This window comes from Podarcis cretensis (genome assembly GCF_951804945.1).
Source record: "Podarcis cretensis genome assembly, chromosome: 2".
Lineage (NCBI taxonomy): Eukaryota > Metazoa > Chordata > Lepidosauria > Squamata > Lacertidae > Podarcis > Podarcis cretensis.
In genome coordinates, this window is record NC_137171.1 from 117834871 (window position 1) to 117853098 (window position 18228).

General features: G+C 47.5%; 1 protein-coding gene across 2 annotated transcripts; it reads right to left on the reverse strand.

The window, feature by feature from the left end:
- Positions 1-553: 553 nt before the first annotated feature.
- Positions 554-9005, reverse strand: LOC307206843 (uncharacterized protein). Of its 2 annotated transcripts, none has more exons than XM_079960274.1 (4): positions 8756-9005; positions 5756-6423; positions 4005-4128; positions 554-2574 (listed from the first exon to the last, which is right to left on the reverse strand). In XM_079960274.1, the coding sequence occupies exons 1-4, from the start codon at positions 8775-8777 to the stop codon at positions 848-850; spliced, it is 2541 nt and encodes an 846-aa protein (XP_079816400.1). In that variant the 5' UTR covers positions 8778-9005; the 3' UTR covers positions 554-847. The 2 variants fall into 2 exon arrangements, with proteins under 2 accessions (XP_079816400.1, XP_079816399.1); XM_079960273.1 differs by having other exon boundaries at positions 554-2571; positions 8756-8997.
- Positions 9006-18228: the final 9223 nt, after the last annotated feature.

The window sequence follows — 18228 nt, forward strand, 5'->3', positions numbered from 1 at the left end:
GCAACTCTGTTGAGGGATGTTTTTAATGGTTGAAGTTTTACTGTGGTTTTATAATTTGTGGGACGCTGCTCAGAGTGGCTGGGACAACCCAGTCAGATGGCTGGCATATACAGTGGTACCTTGGTTTCTGAACGTAATCCATTCCAGAAGACCGTTTGAGCTCCGAAACATTTGAAAACAAAAAACTCAATACAGAAGCCTCTACGGAAAACTCAACACGGAAGCAATGTGGCATGTTTGACTTGCGAGGCGTGTTCGAAAACCAAAGCATTTACTTCCGGGTTTACGGCGTTTGAAAACCGAAACGTTCGACAATGGAGACGTTCGGAAACCGAGATACCACTGTAATAATAATATGTTGTTGTTGTTAACCCATCAAACTTGATGGCCATGGTCATGAGTAGAACTTAGTTGGAAACAAAACAAAACAACTTGTGCAGGATTTGAATCCAATACCTTTGGCACTGCATTTATTGTTGTTAGCTTCAGCTGGGAAGGGCGGGATATAAATAAAATGTTATTATTATTAAGAGAGCTAGCCCCCCCCCAACACCAAGCCTCACCATCATAAGAAAGGAACATAAAACAAAACCGCACACAGACACTTGGAATTAAAACATTTATTGTTTTTTTATAAAAAAGAAAGGAAAGAATGAAAAATGTCGATGTCTCTTCTAAACCCACCTCTCCATGTTCTACCCACATCATGTAGCTCAATCCCTAACATTACCCACCCAGGCAAAAACACCTGCAAAATCAGAGATGGGGAACCTTTGGCCCCCTAGAGCTTCCTGGACTTGAGCGGCCACCATGTTCCCCCCCCCCACATCCTTGGGAGGCCTGCCTCTCACACGTTCTCTCCTGTGTGGATTCTCATGTGCGTCCGGAGGTTTGAACTCTGGCTGAAGTTCTTCCCGCAGCCTGAGCACTTGTAGGGCTTCTCCCCGGTGTGCATGCGCCGGTGCACCCTCAGGGCAGAGCTAGAGTCAAAACTCTTGTCACAATCGGGGCACTTGTGCGGCTTCTCCGCCGTGTGGGCCCTCTGATGCTTGAGGAGCTCGGGCTCTTCGTTGTAGCTCCTGCCGCACTCGGCGCACTTGAAGGGCCTCTCGCTCCGGTGGACCTTGCGGTGCCCCGTCAGCGCGGAGATGCAGTCGAAGCACAGGCCGCACTCCTTGCACTTGAAAGGCTTCTCCCCTGTGTGGGTCCTGCGGTGCTTGATGAGCTGAGACTCCTTGTCGTAGCTCTCGCCGCAGTCCGCGCACTCAAACGGCTTCTTCCGGGTGTGGTTCTTGGCGTGCATCTGGTAGTTGCTCTCCCAGCGGAAGCACTTCCCGCACTCCAAGCACTGGAAGGGCCTCTCTCCCGTGTGCGTCCGTTCGTGGAGGTAAAGAACGGACCTCTGGGTGAAGCTCTTCTCGCACTGCGAACACTGGAAGGGCTTCTCGCCAGTGTGCGTCGCCTTGTGGCGGATCAGGTGCGAGGACTTGCCGTACCGCTTGCCACACTCAGAGCAGGCGTACGGCCGGTCGCCGGCGTGGTTCTTCATGTGCATCTTGATGCTGCTCTCCCAGCGGAAGCTCTTGCCGCATTCGGCGCATCGGTAGGGCTTCCCTCCCATGTGGATCCTCCCGTGGACGAACAGCTGTGAGCTCTGACGGAAGCTCTTCCCGCACTCAGGGCACGGGTAGGGCTTCTCGCCCGTGTGCGTCCTCTCGTGGATGAGGAGGTCGTAGCGCCGGCTGAAGCTGTTCCCGCAGTGCGAGCACTGGTGCGGCTTCTCTCCGGTGTGGATTCTCTTGTGAGTGACAAGGTGCGATCCTTGGCTGAAGCTCTTCCCGCACTCGGCGCACGTGTACGGCTTCTCCCCCGTGTGGCTCCTCTTGTGGGTGGTCAGGAGGCTCTTGTCGCCAAAGCTCTTGTCGCACTCGGAGCACTTGTAGCGCTTCTCCCCCGTGTGGGTCAGCTGGTGCCTCATCAGGTGGCCCCTCTTGATGAAGCACTTCCCGCAGTCGGCGCAGGTGAAGGGCCTCTCTCCCGTGTGGATTCTCTCATGATCGGAAAGGATGGTGCTGGTGCTGAACGTCTTCCCGCACGCCAAGCATTTGTACGGCTTCTGCCCTTCGTGGCTCCGGCTGTGCCTCACAAGGAGCGCTTTATAGCCAAAGCCCTTGCCGCAGTCCACACACTGGTAGGGCTTCTCTCCTGTGTGGATGGTCAGGTGGTTTGCCAGGACAGAGAGCCGGTCAAAGGCTTTCCCGCATTCAGAGCACACGTGCGTTTTCTTTCGCCTGCGGGCCAGCCGCCTCTGTGGGAGGTCAGAGCTCTGGCTGCGTCCTTCTCCGCGGTCGGGTCCCTCTGTTTCTCTCTCACAGGACGTAGCTTCAGGGGAACCTCTGCCGCCACAAGGGCTTTCTCGAACCGGCTGGTTTCCAAATGTTTCTTGTGTGTTTGGTCCCTGAGAAATAATCCCGGTTGCTCCATCCAGCAATACCCCGTTGAGTTCACATTGCTCGGGTCCTTTTGCCAGCTGTAATGTCTCCACCTCATCTTCCTTCACCTGCTGGTCACCTGCTGGAACAGAAAGAGGATCTTGGTTTCAGTCAAACATGATCCACCCTGAGGGAAACGACAGTTGCTTCTATGGATTGTCTATTGCTCTTATGAATCGTGTCCAACGGTGTCGTCACTCTGCCGGTGGAAAATTTGTTTCTAGCCCACATTTCCCCCGCAAAGGCTCCCAGGGCAGCAAGTACCAAATTGATAAAGCAGTACAATTAAATATAAGCTAAAAACATATTTCAGCCGTTTAAAATCAACTGCCTCTGCCTCCTCCCTCTCCTGCCTTGCTGTAGGAAATGGGAGGAAATAGTAGAGGTCTGCTGGGAAGGGAAGCAGGAAACTACAGGGCTGGCCAGGCAACAGGGCTGCCAGCAGTAGTCAGTGCTGCCAGAGACCCCTAAGTACACCCCCCAAAAATCATGGGGTCTAGTCTGTACCAGTAGTAGGCTACTTTGTGCCCTAGGCAAGGTTAACTACTTCCCCCCAAGACCTGCTAGTGTCAATTTTAAAAGCCAGATGTCTTGCAGAAAAAATGAAAAGCACACAACTTGAAACTGCTAAATTTATTTTAAATTGCAAGAATAAGCGATGCAGCAGTCTTTGATGAACTTTATCAAATAAGAAAACGCTTCAGCACGCAAATCATTTTGAATAATCTCGTGAATTGTGATGTTGAAATTTACGTAAAAGTTCCACACAGTTGGAAGTGTGTGCTTTGTGTATCATGGAATTTTAAGCAGGGAGATCAGAAATGCAACCCCCCCAAAAAAACGTGTTACAATGACATCAAAGGCTAAATATATGGAAGACCCTTAAATAAAACAAGTGTTGATGAGAACAGGAACATCTTGGCGCTAACATTCCAGGTGTTAGCTTCCCAGTGCTGGGATGTGTGTGCTATCATCAAGGGTGCTTTGATTTTCATTTCCACAAGTCTGTGATTTCTGCGTGTACAAACTGGGGACAGAGTTTTGTGGGTTTTTTTTGTCTTTTTGCAAAAACAGTCAGCATCCACCATAGCCATTGATAGCCGTATCCTCCCTGAATTTGCCTAATCACCTTTTTAAAGCTGATGAGCATCCCTACAAGATGTTATGACTGCTGTACAGTGGTACCTCGGGTTACATACGCTTCAGGTTACAGACTCCGCTAACCCAGAAACAGTACCTTGGGTTAAGAACTTTGCTTCAGGATGAGAACAGAAATCACGCAGCGGCAGCGCATCAGCAGCGGGAGGCCCCATTAGCTAAAGTGGTGCTTCAGGTTAAGAACAGTTTCCAGTTAAGAACGGACCTCCGGAACGAATTAAGTACGTAACCAGAGGTACCACTGTAGTTTAGCACAGAGCAAGGCCTCGGATATTGGTCTGAGTGACACGAAGCAGACAGGGACATGTGCTGCAGAACCCAGGTCCCAGCTGCCATCCCTGCAAGAATGCTCACCCAGCAAGCAGGCTGCTCCCGTCTCTTCTTGCTTGGCCTCCACTTGGAGGTTCTGATGAAGGTCTGACGGGTTCTGCTCCGATAAGGGGAAATCAACAGAGTCCTCCTTTAATGGTCCTGGGGGCTGAAAAAGAAGCAGGCAGGTTAGGGAGTTTTGAAGGGATGCTGTGGGGAACCCCCAGTCAATGCTACAGATATAATAATGTCTAGAGTTCAAAGGTCTTCAAGTCTGGCTCCACCCCCACCGAGAAGACGCAGGAAATTGGCTGCTCTGCAGCATCATTCTGTGTGAACTGCAACTTTAAAGAATGTTGGAGTCTTGTCTCAATGGCCAGGTTGAGACATAATGTCAGATTTAAAGGAGGGGGCAAGACAAAGACAAGATAAACTTTCAACAAACTGCAAGCCGTTTATTGAATATAGTAAATGTTTGTAGGTAATTAAGACACACTGAAGTTTTTAACAGTTTTAAGATAGAAGTTTGACAAAATTTAATCCATTGCCAAAAAGTTGTGCTTATAGATTAACATTTCCCCTCTTCTTCCCCAAATACATTTGTAGCACACCCCAAGAATCCTGGGAAAGGTAGTTTGTTAAGGGCCCTGGGAATTGCTGCTCTGTGAGGGGTAAACTACAGTTCCCATAAATCCCCCCCCCCCCCGTTTATATTCATTTATAATAAAACACAACAAAATCTAATAACAGATGCTTAATAAAATGAAATAGATGTGGAGTAAAGGGGATATATAGAGCCAAACATATAGGAACAGAATTCCATACCAAAATCACATGCAATGAATTAATATCACGAAGTACCAAGTAACACAAACAGGTTTACATTCTCCTGCCCTTTATTCTTGCAGTATGTTATAAAAAGGCTCCGCTTCTCAATGATTGTCTGTCTACCAAAAGGTCAACAACTTTGGTCAGCCCCCACGGCCCTTCACTTCATCAAATCTGGCCCTCTTTGAAAAAAGTTTGGACACTACTGGAACTCTGCCCCCTCTGGTTCTCACCATATAGGTAAGCTAAGCATACATTAAGGTAAAGGGATCCCTGACCATTAGGTCCAGTCGTGACCAACTCTGGGGTTGTGGCACTCATCTCGCTTTATTGGCCGAGGGAGCCGGTGTGCAGCTTCCGGGTCATGTGGCCAGCATGACTAAGCCGCTTTTGGCGAACCAGAGCAGCACACGGAAACGCCATTTTACCTTCCCGCCTGAGCAGTACCTATTTATCTACTTGCACTTTGACGTGCTTTCGAACTGCTAGGTTGGCAGGAGCAGGGACCGAGCAACAGGAGCTCACCCCGTCGTGGGGATTCGAACCGCCAACCTTCTTATCCATTTTCTCATAGATAGTTTTCCCAGAGGATAGACAAGATAATGCCTTCTTTGAGAAACTGAGCCTTTTCTTAATGTACTGCAGTAATAAAGTGCAGAGGAATGTAAACGCCTTTGTGTTACTTGGAACCTAGTTCCCATGATTCTTGGGGTGAGTGCTACATATGCATTTAAATGTATGGCGTGGATGTGATCTTGTTTGTTCGCACTAAGGCACAGTTTCTTTTAGCATCCGGTGAGAACCAGGCCAATATATGTGCCTGCTGAGGAAAAAGAGGATGGGGGACAAACCCACAACTCGTTGGCTCTGGCTTTCATTGGAAAGTGGCGCCACCTACTGTCGGGCTCCCTGCCTTCTGCCCTATCAGTCCCAAAGGGGCACCAGCCACACCGCTGAAACTGCCTCACCTTTTGCTCCCACTCTTCAGAGAGGAGAGGGAAGCCTTCGGCCAGTGCCATTGCTTGAGACATATTCTCGGGGCTGCGTTCCTGCACCCAGCGCTGCATCCCTTGGGGCAAGCCGGCAAGGAACTGCTCCAAGATCACCAGCTCCAACATCTGCTCCTTGGTGTGTCTCTCGGGCCTCAGCCACTGGCAGCAAACCTCCAGGAGCTGCCGGCCATTTTCTTGGGGGGTCTCTGCTTCCCTGTAGCGGAACTCCCGGAAGTGCCGGCATCGTGCCTCCAAGTCTTCTTCGTCTGGAATCTCTTCCTTCACTTTCCCGGAGGCTTCTGGGCTCATGTAGGCCTCGGGGAAGCCTCCCCCTGGATCTGGGGCCTGCTCTCCTCTAGGCCACTGGCCAGCATCAGCTGCCCCCTTGAAAGAGGGGTGGAAAGCAGCAGTGTCGTTCCACAAGGAACGTTCCTCCATCAGGTGGGGGTTTCTCAGCCCAAAATTAGGAGACTGCATCATCTTCAAGAGTTCCTGCCACAGTGGTTCCCCCATCGCTCCCGGAGGCACCCCTGTCCAGAATTCCCGGACCGTTCTGATCTGGATATTGTGAGGGGTCGGCCCACCTTCCTCTGGCTTCTCCCCAGGTTGCGCTGAGTCCTGCTCCTCCATCTTCGTTCCTTGTGCTGCAAACAAAATCAGCATTGAAAAGTGTGGAGTCATAATAATAATAATATTAAATTTTTATTTATATCCTGCCCTCCCCAGCCGAAGCCGGGCTCAGAGCGGCTAACAACAGTAAAATGATACAACATTCTAAAATCATTTCATTATAAAATCAGTTCAAGTCAAATAATAATAATAATGCATGGTGGATGATGGGAGCTCCTCATTCAGGGAACTTAAGAAGAGAAGCTCTGCTGGGTTCGACCAAAGGCCCGTCTCAGACAACATCCTGGTTCCACCAGTGGCCCTCAAGCTAACAGGAAGGCAACAGCTGCTGAAGCTCCCCAGTGGCTGGTATTCAGAAGCAGGCTGCCTCTAGAACAGCATTTCCCAAACTTGGGTCTCCATCTGTTTTTGGACTACAATTCCCACCATCCCTGACCACTGATCCTGCTAGCTAGAGATGATGGGAGTTGTAGTCCAGCAAGAGCTGGAGACCCAAGTTTGGAAAACCCTGCTCTAGAACATAAGCAGAGTCCTGCTGGATCGTGCCAATGGCCCTTCTACTACAGCATACTTCCTCACAGTGGCCGACCAGATTCCTCAGTGGGAGCCCTGCAGGCAAGACCCAAGTCACCCCACCCGTGGTTCCCAAGGCATATTGCCTCTGGCAGCAGAGGCAGAGCCTAGCCATCCCTTTTCATAGTCATTCATTCATTCATTCATTCGTTCATTCGCTTAACAGTCAACCTGGCAGATTCAAAAGCTCACTGATCATTCTTGGGAGTTTTTTTCGCTTTTTATAAACATATTATTTTTGCTGACAGTGGTTTTCAAAGGGTGTGGCAGGAAATGTAGTGGGAAGAATCAAGGACAATCAAATAAACATCTAAACATTTCGGTGTGATAAATACGGTATCAAAATAATGCTTATTATTTGCAGAATACAGATAGAAATATTTTCAAAACAAGAGCAAGAGCATCAAGTGATACTTCTATAAATCAATCTCTGCTAGGAGTCCCACCCCACCCCCATGTATTTATTATCAATAAAACAAAATAGTGAGCACATTTTTATTCTGAAAGTGTAGCCCAGAGAAAAAAGTTTGAGAACCACTGATTTACGGGGTTCACTTTCACAAGGAGTAGCAGTGGCAGGCCTTAAAGAAGAAGCCTAATTCTTCTTCACCCTTTGGGAAGTTGCCCATCAAATCAAAAGCAGCTGCAATAGCTAAGCAAAACCTCAAGAGCTCAAGGCAGTGCAGCTGTGATTTCTCCATGCTAGAGTGGAGAGCAAGTCATGGGAGAAGAACATTGCAAGCTGCCTAATACTGAGTCAGACCCAGTGGCCTACTTAGCTCAGTACTGCCTACACCAACTGGCAGCCTCTCTCCAGGGGTTTTAAACTGAGGTCTTTCCCCAGCCCTACCTGGGAATACCAGGGAGCTTTTGCAATGCATAGAGGGAGACATTCTGCTTCTTGTGGGCTTGCACAGAATTCGAACCCAGGTGCAACCAGGAGTGAGAATCACACCAGTCTTCCCAGGGGTGCCAACTTGGATAAAATATTGGGGGAGAGGTGTGCAGGTAAGCCCCGACTCGCATAATCGACTGCATGATGAGGTACACACACAAGATTTGAATGGCAATCCATCAACTTTGGAGGGGAACACCCTCAAATATTTTATTGTGGGGGCTGAAGCTCCCACAGCCCCCAGGAGGTGGCTCCTATGAGCCCTCCCTGGACGACAAGCCTGTCTTATTAGAAACAGGATACTGGGGTGAGAGGGGAACATATCCAGCAGGGCTCTCTCTCCTCCGGGTATCCCATACAGTGGTACCTCTGGTTAAGTACTTAATTCGTTCCGGAGGTCTGTTCTTAACCTGAAACTGTTCTTAACCTGAAGCACCACTTTAGCTAATGGGGCCTCCTGCTGTGGCTGTGCCGCCGGAGCACAATTTCTGTTCTCATCCTGAAGCAAAGTTCTTAACCCAAGGTACTATTTCTGGGTTAGCGGAGTCTGTAACCTGAAGCGTATGTAACCTGAAGCGTATGTAACCCAAAGTACTACTGTATTTCCTTCATTTGGAATTCCCTGGGGAAACCAAGGCACTATAAAAGCCAAATAGTACTGTACCCTGCTCGTCCCCAATATCCTCAGTTGCTGGTAGCATTTCCCTTCTCCCCACTAAACAAGCTGTGATATCTTGCTGGGAATAAGCCGCCCGCTTGTCTCTCTGACCTGCCACAGGTGAGAATCCTTTATTTCGGAGGCGGGAGACGCCTCTGCCTTCATCTTTCCAGCCAAGGATGCTTCGTCCCAGGCCAGCCCTCTCTCGGTTTGCACTCACCTGATCCAGGAAGGCTTTGCATGGCGCTAGTCCTGAGGGTGGGCGCGGCTCTCCCCCACCCCCTTCTTTTCTTTTCTTTTCTTTCTTTTTGCAAAAATAAATGCAAAGAGGTAGAGAGCGGGTGGTGATGGAAATGCACCTCCTGGAAGGAGAGACCCGGCTGGGGGAAGCAGCCGACCTCCTCCCGGCTCCTTTTCTGCAGCCGGCCGCGCCTATCTAGAAAGAAGAGCTCGGTGCATTTAACCCCTCTCAGCCCAGCGCCTCCTCCTCTTAAAATCGCCGCCCCCCAGAAGCACCGGCGGGGGGGGCGGGAGGATGCAGCGGGGGGAGGGCCATCGGATGACTCATCCGGCCCGCGTCCACCTTCCCCGCCGTATCTTAATTTTGCGCAGGAGAAGCTGCACCGGTTGAATGCCTGCCTGCCCGCGATGCACAGAATGCAGGTTGACCGGGGAAAATTCCACAACAGGGCGATGAAACATTTCAAAAAGAATGGGGGGAAATTATGTCATACATAATTACACAAGATCTACCCACCCGGGAACAATGGCAGATGAAGGTGATGGACTATATGGAACTGGCGGAAATGACTGGCAGAATCCGAGACCAGGGAGAAGAGTTGGTGGAAGAAGATTGGAAGAAATTTAAAGTTTATTTACAGAAATACTGTAAAATTAAGGAATGTTAGAAGGATGTTGGAATGAAGTTTTGTGGTCTTAGCAGAAATGATATAAAGGATTAAGTAAAAATGGATTGGTAATTAGTGAAAGAGGAGAATGTAAAAATATAGTATATCAAGATAAATTTTTTTTTTAGGATAATAACAAGGATGGAAAGGATTTGCTGAAATATCTAATTGAACTAGAATACAAAAAAGGGAGGTGTGAGGAGGTCAAGGAAATAAGCAAAGGAAAGAAAGTTATGTAAAGGTTGGATTTGTGTGTTTTTTCTTTTTCTTTTTTCTCTTTCTTCTTTTTCTTGGATTGTTTGTCTTTTTGTAATTTTCAAAATTGGAATAAATATTATTTTTTTAAAAAAAGAAATTATGTCATACATAATTATAAGATAAGGTGAAATAGTGAAACCAGTAGAATTGAAACAAACCTCATAATGGGAACTACAAAGAATTTTACTGGACAATAATAACAATAAGAAGAAGTAAAATATACAATGTGACCAATGTAATAAATAGTAGATGGAAATGGAAGTAGAAATAGACAGACAACAAGAATCGTATGTTATAGAAGGAATTATTTGTTTACAGATATTTTATGGACAAATGTCGAGGAAGAATAACAATATACAAAATGGGTAAGGGAAATGCGAAAAATTTAGAGACGGTATAAAAAAAGCCAGAAGAAGGAAGGAGGGAAGTCAGTTCCTAGGAATGTAAAATGTAATGCAATATGTGTATGTGCAGTATGTAATTAAAAAACCAATAAAGATTATCTGGGGGGGGGGGTGAAAAAAGAACAAATTTCAGGTTGGCAGCAGGGCAGGCACCACTGCTAAGCTGAGAGCGGTTGCTTAACTTCTGCAAAGCGTGCTCAGGCTTTCTCAATGGAGTAAAGCGTAAAGTTATAACAATGCCAAATACATATCTACCTTTAGAGATTTCTCTGAATCTCCAGACTTCCCACCATCCCCTTCAAGGGTCTTATTGTTGCATGGCGAGTTCCCGCCCCCCACCAGGGTAAATAAAGACACAAGACACCATAATTTAAGGTTAATTGGGCGAATTAGGCCACAACTTTATTGAATTCAGGAATGAGAGGCATTGGCTTAGGTATTGGTCCTAAAGACTATCCAGCTCCAGCCCATTTGCTGGAGACACGGGGAAGGGATAACCTTAAATCGGGGGAGTCTCCTGCCGAGGCACTTCGACTAGGAGCTCCCCCGGGTCACCGCTCTGGGGCATGCCTTTGGCCCTCACCTCCATAGGCTTCGGACAGGGCCACGCCCCCCGGAGTCCTTTAACGGACCACCCTTCGGTCGCTGGGGGGAGGTGATGGCGTTCCTCCCCCCCCACATCCTCTTAACCCCTTCTTACCAATGCCTACCGCCAATGCCGAGAAGTGACGAGTTGCTACGAGGTAGGCGAAAAACCAAAAGGCCAGAAATCGCCAATTGGGAAAAATTCCTACCATGCCCCTTGCGGCGACAGACCGAAGTCCATAGCAAAGTCAAAGACCTACCTAAGCCTAGTTAAAGGGAGGGAGGGTGGGGAAAACGTGGGGGCGAGCCGGCGAAAAGAGGGCGAGCCCCCTCCGCCACACCCCCCAGCCAGCCAGCTGATTGGCTGGCTGGGGGGGCAGACCCCACCGGGATTCCCCTGCTCTCGGCGGGGGCTGCGACCAGCCCCCGCTCACGTGGGGTGGGCGTGAAGCCCGCAACCCCACCTCCTGGGCAGGCCGGAAGTGGCTTTAACATTTTCAGCTGAATATTATTTTGTAATCCATATTTTGTATTTTTCCATATTGTCCATATTGTTACATTACTAGTGTTATTAAAATCCTGCTAATGTTTTCATCTGCTTGCAGTGGTCTCCTAAATAAATTATCATTTTTTCCCATTCTTTCTTGAAGTTTTTGTCTTCAGTTTAACCCTGTTTAGGGAAGTTTTTAATGACTGATGTTTTAATGTATTTTTAATCTTTTGTTGCAAGCCGCCCAGAATGGCTGGGGAAATCCAACCAGATGGGCGGGGTATAAATAATAAATTTATTATTATTATTATTAGAACCAAGCAAGACAATTCCTAACCCGACTCCACTAAAAGATGAAGAGGCAGACCTTAACTACCAAAGGGATGGTTAAATAAAATGTCCTAGTCTGGTGCTGACAACATTGGCGCCCCAGCGGTTTCCCCTGGGGATAGCATTCCAGATGCAAGTAAAAGTGTTTTGTCTTTAAAGCATTCTGGATCAACTTCCCTGGGTTTCACAAAAGAATGCTAATATTTCTGAATGGCTACTGGTGCCTGGTCTGGGGCACTGGCTGTGAAACAGTGCTTGGTACTTGGGAAGGCACAGGAAGCAGAAACAAAAAAGAGAGTTTGTCCAGTATCTTTGGGAACAGAGAGTACCTGTCTACTGAGAACCTGTTGTGAGGTAGCAGGTCTGCTGTCAATGCACCAGCCATTTAAAGGATGTTTCCCCCAAATAATCCCAGGAACTGTAGCTTAAGAGCACTGGGAACTGTAGTTCTGTGACAGGTAATAATAATAATAATAATAATAATAATAATAATAATAATAATAATTTATCATTTGTACTCCGCCCATCTGGCTGGGTTTCCCCAGCCACTCTGGGCGGCTTCCAACAAAGACCAAAAATACACTAAAATGTCACACATTAAAAACTTCCCTGAACATGGCTGCTTTCAGATGTCTTCTAAATGTCAGGTAGTTGTTTATCTCTTTGACATCTGATGGGAGAGTGTTCTACAGGTCGGGTGCCACTACCGAGAAGGCCCTCTGCTTGGTTCCCTGTAGCTTTGCTTCTTGCCATGAGGGAACCGCCAGAAGGCCCTCGGCGCTGGACCTCAGTGTCCGGGCAGAATGATGGGGGTGGAGACACTCCTTCAGGTATACTGGGCCGAGGCCGTTTAGGGCTTTAAAGGTCAGCACCAACATTTTGAATTGTGCTCGGAAACGTACTGGGAGCCAATGTAGGTCTTTCAAGACCGGTGTTATATGGTCTCGGCGGCCGCCCCCAGTCACCAGTCTAGCTGCCACATTCTGGATTAGTTGCAGTTTCCGGGTCACCTTCAAAGGTAGCCCCACATAGAGCGCATCACAGTAGTTCAAGCGGGAGATAACTAGAGCATGCACCACTCTGGCGAGACAGTTCATGGGCAGGTAGGGTCTCAGCCTGCGTACAAGATGGAGCTGGTAGACAGCTGCCCTGGATACAGAATTGACCTGCGCCTCCATGGACAGCTGTGAGTCCAAAATGACTCCCAGGCTGCGCACCTGGTCCTTCAGGGGCACAGTTACCCCATTCAGGACCAGGGAATCCTCCACACCAGCCCACCCCCTGTCCCCCCAAAACAGTACTTCTGTCTTGTCAGGATTCAGCCTCAATCCATTAGCCGCCATCCATCCTCCAACCGCCTCCAGGCACTCACACAGGAACTCACACAGGTAAACTACAGTTCCCATGATTCTTTGGGAGGGGGAGTTGGGTGCTTTAAATGTATGGTGCTTAAAGGTAAAGGGGCCCCTGACCATTAGGTCCAGTCGTGACAGACTCTGGGGTTGCGGTGCTCATCTTGCTTTATTGGCCGAGGGAGCTGGCGTACAGCTTCCGGGTCACCAGGGCTTTTTTTCAGCCAGAACTCAGGTGGGCTCCACTGCCATTATAAAGAACAAGGGAGGCGTTCTGGTACCTCTTTTTCTAGAAAAATAGCACTGGCATATACGACCTCAGGAATGGGGAACTTGCAGCTCACCAGATGTTGGATTCTTAGCTCCCATCATCCCTGACTCATAGTTTGCATTTCTAATTTGTCCGCAAGAAGCCCGCAAATAGCAATTTTGTGCAATAGTATCTGAAGTGTTGGGCTATGAGTTGGGTTTGTACCCAAAATAAGTCACAGGGGCTAGCATCTTTAATTCTGCCATTTAATCTATAGACAGAGAGCAGAGAGGCTGTGCTTTCCTGGGCTGCTAAGAGTTGGGGTCAGGCTAGTGAATCCAGGGAACTTCCTTAGCAAGGAGTTCCTGTTTTTGGAATTGCTCCAGGGCTCCCAACAGTCTCAAAGATCCAGATAAGGATCTTTATCTATTTGCCTAAATTGTCACATATCTGGGCTTCCCCTCTTGTCTTTTGTCCCCACTGCTTAACCCCGTTCCACTTCCTTATGTATATCACTTTCCCACTCCAGGATAAAAATTCAGCCCTCTGACTGAAGAGGATTCCAGTACACAACTGCTTTGTAACAAACATGCCAATCTTAAACTGTGATTACTCTTTTGTTCATGCTAATGGTGAGCAAGCTTGCCATTCTTGTACCTTTAAGCAGCTGCATGCAAAGGCGGATATTCAACAGGTACGGTTCTGCCCAGGTACAGCAAACCAACCCAGGGATTACACTTCCAACTACTGGAATCCTGACTTTTGCGCAAACAGTTTAAAAGGTGCAAAGGCTCATCAGCTTCTGTCTTCATAACTGAGAAGCGGAAAGGTGAAGATGACCAGGTGAGCTTGGGCCTGTTACTATCTCTCAGCCTAACCTGCATAGACTCTTTGGACCCAGCAGAAGGTACCTTTGAAGGGGGCTGACTCTGGTTCTATATACCTGGTGCTGTTGCGTCTGGTTCAGTGGCCTCCTGCCTGCAACCCACAATTATAGTGGTCCCTTATGAACATACAAAGAACATTTTAAAGTCTCAGATAGGTAGCCGTGTTGGTCTGCCATAGTCAAAACAAAATAAAAAAATTCCTTCCAGTAGCACCTAAAAGACCAACTAAGTTAGTTCTTGGTATGAGCTTTTGTGTGCATGCACAAAAGGAATTATTATTATTATTATTATTATTATTATTATTATTATTATTATTTCCTCTATCAAAAAATCCCAGGGCAGTGTAGTAATAATAATAATAATAATAATAATAATAATAATAATAATAAATTTTATTTATATCCCGCCCTCCCCATCTGAAGCTGGGCTCAGGGCGGCTAACAACAATAAAACAGTACAACAGTACAACACAACACAACACAACACTCTAAAATCATTCCTTATAAAATTAATTCAAATTAAACCACTGGCAACCATTGGGCCAGAGCTCCGCGAAGATTGCCGAGGGAGGGAGTCAGGCTGTGCCCTGGCCAAAGGCCTGGTGGAACAGCTCTGTCTTGCAGGCCCTGCGGAAAGATGTCAAGTCCCGCAGGGCCCTAGTCTCTTGTGACAGAGCGTTCCACGAGATCGGAGCCACAGCCGAAAAAGCCCTGGCTTTAGTTGAGGCCAGCCTAACCTCTCTGTGACCTGGGACCTTCAAGATGTTTTTATTTGAAGACCGTAAGTTTCTCTGTGGGACATACCAGGAGAGGCGGTCCCGTAGGTACGAGGGTCCTAGGCCGTATAGGGCTTTAATGGTTAAAACCAGCACCTTAAACCTGATCCTGTACTCCACTGTACTCCACTGGGAGCCAGTGCAGCTGGTATAGCACCGGGTGAATGTGATCTCGCAGCGAGGACCCCGTAAGGAGTCTGGACTGCAAGAAGATCAAACGTATCCATTCTTAAGGAAATCGGCCCTGAGTGCTCACTGGAAGGACAGATTGTGAAGCTGAGGCTCCAATACTTTGGCCACCTCATGTGAAGAGAAGACTCCCTGGAAAAGACCCTGATGTTGGGAAAGATGGAGGGCACACAGAGAAGGGGACGACAGAGGACGAGATGGTTGGACAGTGTTCTCGAAGCTACCAGCATGGGTTTGACCAAACTGCGGGAGGCAGTGGAAGACAGAAGTGCCTGGTGTGCTCTGGTCCATGGGGTCATGAAGAGTCGGACACAACTAAACGACTAAACAACAACAACAACAACAGCTATTGATAGCTTTATTCTTCCCTCGATCAGCAACATCTGGCTCAGAGCCAGAAACCAAGTCTACGGCCTCCGACATAGAATCATAGAATCCTAGAGTTGGAAGAGACCACAAGGGCCATCGAGTCCAACCCCCTGCCAAGCAGGAAACACCATCAGAGCACTCCTGACATATGGTTGTCAAGCCTCTGCTTAAAGACCTCCAAAGAAGGAGACTCCACCACACACCTTGGCAGCAAATTCCACTGTCGAACAGCTCTTACTGTCAGAAAGTTCTTCCTAATGTTTAGGTGGAATCTTTTTTCTTGTAGTTTGGATCCATTGCTCCGTGTCCGCTTCTCTGGAGCAGCAGAAAACAACCTTTCTCCCTCCTCTATGTGACATCCTTTTATATATTTGAACATGGCTATCATATCACCCCTTAACCTCCTCTTCTCCAGGCTAAACATGCCCAGCTCCCTTAGCCGTTCTTCATAAGGCATCGTTTCCAGGCCTTTGACCATTTTGGTTGCCCTCCTCTGGACGCGTTCCAGTTTGTCAGTGTCCTTCTTGAACTGTGGTGCCCAGAACTGGACACAGTACTCCAGGTGAGGTCTGACCAGAGCAGAATACAGTGGCACTATTACTTCCCTTGATCTAGATGCTATACTCCTATTGATGCAGCCCAGAATTGCATTGGCTTTTTTAGCTGCCGCGTCACACTGTTGGCTCATGTCAAGTTTGTGGTCAACCAAGACTCCTAGATCCTTTTCACATGTACTGCTCTCAAGCCAGGTGTCACCCATCTTGTATTTGTGCCTCTCATTTTTTTTGCCCAAGTGCAATACTTTACATTTCTCCCTATTAAAATTCATCTTGTTTGTTTTGGCCCAGTCTCTAATCTGTCAAGGTCGTTTTGAAGTGTGATCCTGTCCTCTGGGGTGTTAGCCACCCCTCCCAGTTTGGTGTCATCTGCAAATTTGATCAGGATGCCCTTGAGTCCATCATCCAAGTCGTTGATAAAGATGTTGAATAAGACTGGGCCCAAGACAGAACCCTGTGGCACCCCACTAGTCACTCTTCTCCAGGATGAAGAGGAACCATTGATGAGCACCCTTTGGGTTTGATCAATCAGCCAGTTACAAATCCACTGAGTGGTAGCATAGTCAAGACCGCATTTTACCAGCTTCTTTACAAGAATATCATGGGGCACCTTGTCAAATGCCTTGCTGAAATCAAGGTAGGCTACATCCACTGCGTTCCCTTCATCTACCAGGCTTGTAATTCTGTCAAAAAACGAGATCAGGTTAGTCTGACACGACTTATTTTTCAGAAATCCATGCTGACTATTGGTGATCACAGTATTCCTTTCTAGGTGCTCACAAACTGTTTGCTTAATGATCTGCTCCAGAATCTTCCCTGGTATTGATGTCAGACTGACTGGGCGGTAATTATTTGGGTCCTCTCTTTTCCCCTTTTTGAAAACAGGGACAACATTTGCCCTCCTCCAGTCTGCTGGGACTTCGCCTGTTCTCCAGGAATTCTCAAAGATGACTGCCAGTGGTTCTGAGATCACATCTGCCAGTTCTTTTAATACTCTTGGATGCAGTTCATCTGGCCCTGGAGACCTGAATACATCTAAACTAGCCAAGTATTCTTGTACTATCTCCTTAGTTATTCTGGGCTGTGTTTCCTCTGCTGAATCATTTGCTCCAAATTCTTCAAGTTGGGCATTGTTTTCTTTATCAGAGAAGACTGAGGCAAAGAAGGCATTGAGAAGTTCAGCCCTTTCTGTATCCCCTGTTTGTATTTCACCATCTTCTCCTCTGAGTGACCCCACTGTTTCTTTGTTCTTCCTTTTGCTACGAACATACCCATAAAAGCCTTTTTTGTTGCTTTTAACCTCTCTAGCAAGCCTGAGTTCATTCTGTGCTTTAGCTTTTCTGACTTTGTGTCTACACGTGCTGGCTATTTGTTTGAATTCCTCTTTGGTGGTTTCCCCCCTTTTCCATTTTTTGTACACATCCTTTTTAAATCTTAACTCAGTTAAAAGTTCTTTAGATAGCCACCCTGGCTTCTTTAGGCACCTTCCATGTTTCCGTCTCATTGGTATTGCCTGAAGTTGTGCTTTTATTATCTCCCTCTTAACAAACTCCCAGCCATCATGAACTCCCTTTCCTTTTAGTATTACTGTCCATGGGATCTCACCCAGCACTTCCCTAAGTTTTATGAAGTCGGCTTTCTTAAAGTCAAGAAATTGAGTCCTAGTATGCTTGGCTGCTCCTTTCCGCTGTATAGTAAACTTCAGAAGAGCATGATCACTCGCGCCTAATGATCCTTCCACTTCTACCCCACTAACCAGGTCATCAACATTGGTTAGGACCAGATCTAAAATGGCTGTTCCTCTTGTTGCTTCTCCCACTTTCTGGACAATGAAGTTGTCTGCAAGGCCAGTGAGGAATCTGTTTGACCTTATGCTCTTGGCTGAGTTTGACATCCAGCAAATATCCGGGCAATTGAAGTCCCCCATTACTACTATCTCCCTTCATTTTGCATGCTTGGCCATCTGTTCCAGGAAGGCATCATCTATGTCCTCCGTTTGGCTTGGGGATCTATAGTAAACTCCCACAATGATGTCCCTGTTATTCATCTCTCCCTTAATTTTGACCCAAATGCTCTCACTTTGGCTTTGAGGTTCTAAATCTTGGATCTCTTCACAGGTATACACATCCCTGACATATAACGCCACTCCTCCTCCTTTCTTGTCTGGTCTGTTTCTCTGAAATAGATTGTATCCCTCCATTATTACATTCCAGTCGTGGGACTTATCCCACCAGGTTTCAGTGATGCCTATTATGTCATATTTAGTTTGCTGTACCAAGAGCTCAAGCTCATCTTGTTTATTACCCATGCTTTGCGCATTAGTGTACAGACATTGAAGT